The 6,362-nt window shown below is 32.5% G+C and overlaps 1 protein-coding gene across 1 annotated transcript; it reads left to right on the forward strand.

Moving 5' to 3' along the window:
* Positions 1 to 251: 251 nt before the first annotated feature.
* On the forward strand, positions 252 to 5,364 carry LOC149162037 (pto-interacting protein 1-like). Its single transcript, XM_089435079.1, has 2 exons — positions 252 to 771; positions 4,498 to 5,364. The coding sequence occupies exons 1-2, from the start codon at positions 252 to 254 to the stop codon at positions 5,148 to 5,150; spliced, it is 1,173 nt and encodes a 390-aa protein (XP_089291205.1). The 3' UTR covers positions 5,151 to 5,364.
* The last annotated feature ends 998 nt before the right edge of the window (positions 5,365 to 6,362 follow it).

A 6,362-nucleotide genomic window follows, 5' to 3' on the forward strand; every position in this document is an offset into this window, starting at 1 on the left:
CCTAAATTTATTTTTAAAATGTACAATTGCAAGACACATGCATACTAATCCGCCAATCATATCCGCCAAATCGTAATCTGAGCGACAGTAAACGAAATTCCAAAGTGTGAATTTGACAACCCATTTTCGTAGGTAACGGGTCGAACGCGGATTTCGCTTGATCGCTCATTGCTATTTGTTCGCTGCATCGCTTGCTGTTCATTGTTCCCGCACAATGCGTTTACGCAGCAAATATCAGAATTACAGAAATCATGGCATCGATTGGCATGGTTCTCATCGCCATTGTTTTCATCGTCATTGTTTTCATTGCCAAGGTTTATATTGCCATCGCCATCCTGAAGGCTGCCCGCAAACGCACTTACCCCGTGAAGCAACTCGCAAACCCTAGCGGGAACCTTTTCGAAGTGAGCATACATCCACAAACATGCGCAAGGGAACAGCCAGCGAACCCTATTGGGAACTATTTGGAGATGGAGCTTATAGACTTACGCTCACACACAGTGGAAGAACTCAACTGGTTGGAGGAGGGCATAGGAATATGCACATATACAAGGGAGGAACTGGCCAACGCCACTGACAATTTCACAACAAAAGTTGGACAGGGCGTCTCCGGATTTGTGTATCGTGCCAATTTACCAGGTAATCGGGTAGGCGCTGTCAAGAGAGCAACGAATTTAGATCCCACTTTATTCAAACAGGAATTGTCTGTGCTCCTCAGACTTCCACGTCATCCTCATCTGGTGGATCTAATCGGATTGTGTTTACAAGCAGGTGTGCTCTTATTCCCTTCTTTCGCAATTTCCTTGGTTTACAATATTGCCATAAACACAGTCATCGGGTCTTAGTTCAGTGGTTGGAACCCCAATTTCTTTTCCCCTCGAGTCTAATTTTTTCAAAAGGATATGTTGGGCTTACTTTAAGTTGATTTTGAATTTGACAAATATTTTAGAATTGGATGGACATGAACAAGGTTAAATAATTGATGTTATTAATATGTGTATTATTCAATTTCCTCGATTTAAAATTGCCTATATTGATCACTATGATAAATTGTTTCTTGAATATTTTGAGATCTCATTTTTACATACATAGACAAAATCAAATAATTAACCTTGCCCAGATTAGTTGGATCCCAAATATTCCCACTTAAAAGATGCCCATGTTAGTCAGATCCCACAATATTCTCACTTAAAAGATGCCCATGTTGGATGTTGAATTACAGGTTGTGAACATTTGGTACAAGCTCTGAGATCATTAATTCTTCTCAATTTCATCTTCTTCTTTTTTGAGTTTTTGTGTATCCTCTTAATTTGAAGATATAATGTTCAGGTTAGTCATTGTGAAAATTTTTGTTTTGGATGTTGGATTATAAGTGGTTGGAATTTGGTACAAGCTCTCAGATTATTAATTCTTTTCAATTTTAGTGTTTTTTTTGAGTTTTTGTGTATTTTTAAAATTTAATATAATTTTTAATTAAATGATTAGTATTTTTTATTTGATTTAATTTTTTGGAAAATTTTCAAAATATTAGGTTATATAAAATTTAAATTTATTATTTCAATAATTTTTTTTACATTTTAAACCAAATATACATATGAGAATAAATCCAAAAAAAACAAAAAACTTAAAATATTTGAACTACACTCAACACACAGACTAACTTATTTGGTATATATCAATTTTTTTCAAAGTTTGAAAACATGTGTAACTCCAATTTTAATCTATCTTTCCCATAGAAATACAAAATTAAAATACATTGAAGATTGATAATAAAGTTAAAACTAATTACGCTATTATACAATAACATACAATATATAGCGAAATAGAATTGAATATTCCATAAATTTATTTTTTTAAGTTTTCAATTTAAAAATTATTAAAATATATTTTTTAAGTTTTCAATTTAAAAATTATTAAAATATATAATTTAAATAAATCTAAAAATTATGTATAAATATAAAAAATTAAAAATTAAAAATTAAAAAAAATAAACAATAAACACTTTCCTAAACTTGAACAATAAAATTTCAAATATCGATGATTTTTTTTATCAATAATATAGATTTTGATTTTGATTTTCCATCTTTCATAAGATTACAATATAAGTTTTATTACCTTATATTAATATCTAATCAAAATAAATAAAATGAACAATCAAAATTTATTCTTAAATAATTTTTTATTGGAATGAAATATATATATATATATATATATATATAATCCTGTTTAGATAATCTTCGGCAAAATCACATAATAAATCGTTTGTCGACGCGTTTCGAACCAACCAGTGTGGTTCATCGTCAGGACAAGTTGAAGAACCAATCTGGATTAGCTTGATTAAATAGAGGTGCAGAGACTCCAACGGTTATAATGCCAACGACTAATTTTGACCAATCACCCTAGTCAAATTCAAAAATAAAAAGAAAATATATATATATATATATATATATATATATATATATATATATTCCTAGAAAAGGTAAGTAAAGGCATTTCACTTGTTTATTTATAAATAAATAAATCTAATACTAAATATTAAGAAAATTCATATTTTAGTTATAAAGGTCATTATATCTCGTATAAAGTACATATTTATATTAGTAATCATCCCAATATTGTTTAAATACAACTAAAAGGTGATAAATCATTATTATTTAGGTAATGCGTAATAATTATTAAAGGTTCATTGGTAAGTTAGATCTTTAAATTATATTATTCTTATCTATTATTTTAATATAATGGTCTTTAAATTAATAAGTAATGAATGTTTAATAATAAACTATATCTACTTAATAATCCATAATTCCAAACAAATTGTTAAATTATTACTTATTCCTAGGAATTAGTTCCATTAGGTACATAGAATAACTAATTATCCTTATGGTTAAATAATTAATAATAATTTAATATTTCAAGTTTAACTAAGACGTTATTTAATTACTTATAAGGTAATGTTTATTAAAAATGGTATTTATTGGTATATCCTAACTAATCCTTAATGGTAAATTTTATATTCAATGATAATCCGTATTAATTTATTTATTCCAATAAAAATATATTAAGGTTAATTATGTCAAAATAAAAAGGTTTTATTAGACAAAAGGTCAACTCAATACTAAGGATATAATAGAATTAATAATGGAATCAAATCTAAAAGTAATATGCCTACCTAATTCATAACTTAAAAAGGACTTAAACACTTCATAAATCAGCCAAAAGAAGAATAAGAGGCGGGGGAAAAAACAGAAACCTAAGACCTACCCCAAAGGGGAATGAGGAACCTAGGAAGACAAGGCTGGGACCCAGCAACGGCTAATCTTCCAGCCATCATCCCTATTAAGATTCTCCGGCCTTTTCTCAATTTCCAGGGCCTCTCTAAATTTGCGATGGTGAAAATGCGCAATTTTGGCAATGACTCGAGCCTCCTCTATACAAACATGATGCATAGTCTTCCCCGCATGCTCAGCCAAGGCCGAGGACTTGGTCCTCCCATGCCTTAAGTCAGCTGAATGCTCGCTAATTCGCTGTTTGATAGAACGACCAGTCTCACCAATATAAGGGGTCCCACAGGAACAGGGAATGACATAGACACCCTTCATGCTTTTTGGGTCAATCGGGTCTTTAACAGACCTGAGGGAACCACGGATAGTATTGAGAGGTCTAAAGGTTGTGGGCACATCATACTTCCTTAGGATCCTCGCAATCCTGTCCGTGGTCCCTTGGACGTAAGGAAGGTTCACACCAAAGACATGATCTTTAGGAACCCTTCGGGTTGAAGGCTCCTTCTTGGCCTTGAGGAAGGCTTTTTGACCGAGGCGCCTATTGTAACCATTCTTCTCAAAGACATCTAGGAGGTGAGCCTTCTCAGTTTCCAGGCTCTCCTCATCCGAAATTCTCACAGCACGGGTGGCAAGAGTGCTAAGAACCCCTAACTTCTGAGCGGGGAAATGATGCGAAGAAGCATGCAAATATTGCTCAGTATGCGTCTTCTTTCTAAACACTTGATGAGAAAAGGAACCATCCACCTTCTTAGAGATGAGAACATCCAAGAATGGAAGACAACCATTTTCTTCTTTTTCCATCGTGAATTTAATGGCGACGGATTGGTTATTAAGGTGACAGAAGAAACGATCAAGCTCCTCAGGACCATGAGACCAGACAACGCCAGTATCATCGACGAATCTTTTCCAAAGCTTTGGTAAGAGACGAGAGGAGGCCAAAGCCTTAGACTCAAAATCCTCCATGAAGAGATTAGCGACAACCGGGGACAAGGGGGAGCCCATAGCAACTCCACACGTCTGCTCATAAAATTCTCCTTCGAAGCTAAAAAAGGTAGAGGTAAGGCAAAGCTCAACCAACTTAGCCGTATCGGGGTCAGTTAGCTTATTAATTACCATCATGGCTTCACTGATAACAATTCTTTTATAAAATCCTTTTATAAAATAATTTCATCGCTATATTTTTCTCATAACAATTCTGTGAATGATGCATGTGCAGGTGAGCGAATTCTTGTGTTCGAGTTCATTTCCAACGGGAGTTTGTATGATCGACTTCACACGCAGAGAGGTCTTGCAAGTCCATTATCTTGGCCATCTCGTATGGACATAGCCTGTCAGGTTGCTGTGGCATTGCAATACCTTCGTGAAGAAGCAAGGCCCCCGATATTGCACCGTGATGTTAAGTCTGCAAATGTTTTGCTGGTGGACGATAACTGTGCTAAATTGGCTGATTTTGGACTGTCAAAGTTAGGCCCAAAAGACAATCAGTTTACAGTCACTGCTGTTAGAGGGAGTTATGGTTACATGGATCCCCAATACGTGAAAACACGAAGATATTCAGCTAAAAGTGATGTGTACAGCTTTGGTGTGCTTCTTCTCGAGCTAATTACAGGTTTAAAAGCACTACATGAAGACACACCTCTGGCAGAATGGACTCAGCCATATCGTTTCAGAGAAGACATTGACATATTCATGACCATTGTTGATCGAAATTTGATAGATCGCATTCACATGATGGAGCTACAGAACATGATCCAAATTGCTAATCTCTGCTTACGCGACATTACTGAAGAGCGACCTTCAATGAGGGAGATTGTGAATATGATGCAGAATCGAACTCAATTCGAGATCAATAATGCTTCCTTATCTTAAATTAAGAGGATTAGGATTATATTACAGAATGCAGAATGTACCCAGATATAGTAAAATGCTACTCGAGTAAGTTCTGAATTTAGGTAAGAGCGACCAGGTTAATGCACCCATATATCTTACAGGCGCACTCATTTGACTGATCTTTCATAATGGCACTCATTTGACTTATCTTTCATAATGACAGTGAATAACTTTGTTAAACCCTGGACGGGTTTTATTATATGAATCACAGAGCACCCATGAATGCTCTCTCTTTTATGCATCCTTCAAACAAACTATCAGGTTATCAATCCGTCGCTATTTCTTATATAAAAGGAAGGAACATTATGTTTCCTTTCCAAACAAATAATGTATATTCTTTTGTGTTGGAATATATAATATTTTAGAATGTTATTGATATAATTTATTTATTTATTATTAAAATAGTTTAAAAAATAAATATATTAATTCTTTAGTTAACTCTTTAAACCATCAACAAAAAAATCTCATAAAAACTAATAACTAACCTCCTTTCTAAAATGGGAAATAATATATATATATATATATCTATATATATATATATATATATATATATATATATATAAAGCATCAACAAAAAATCTCATAAAAACTAATAACTATCTTTGATAAGAAAGAATATAAATACATATAGATATAGATATTATCATTTTAAAATATTAATAAAAAAATTCACATAAACCAACGACTATTCTCGAGCCTAGATTTAGGGATAACAATTTCTTCAATATATTTTTAGTGGTATATTTATAATTTTTTCCCAGCAAATCAATTCCAATAAATCAATTTAGTTAACCTCCTTCAATTTCTTCTATATTCTTTAATAATATATTTATAATTTTTTCCCAGCAGATCAATTCCAATACATCAATTTAGCTAACCTCCTTCAATTTCTTCTATATTTTTTAGTAGTATATTTATAAATTTTTCTCAGCAGATCAATTCCAATACATTAATGTAGTTAACCTCCTTCCTCCAAGATGGGAAAGAATATATATAACCTTAAAGCATTAAAAAAATCTCACATAAATCCACAACTATTTTTGAGCTCATATCAAGGAATAGCAACTTCTTCTATATTCTTTAGTTGTATTTTTATAATTTCTTCTCAACAAACTTTTCTTTATCAACATTCTACTTATAGAGTTTGCACCCCTTTAATTACCTGAGTTTTTTCTTTTTGATTAGAAAAAT

The sequence above is a fragment of the Pinus tabuliformis genome, chromosome 5_2, assembly GCF_031772625.1.
Source record: "Pinus tabuliformis cultivar Carrire ecotype Pingquan chromosome 5_2, CPIR1, whole genome shotgun sequence".
NCBI classification, from domain to species: domain Eukaryota; kingdom Viridiplantae; phylum Streptophyta; class Pinopsida; order Pinales; family Pinaceae; genus Pinus; species Pinus tabuliformis.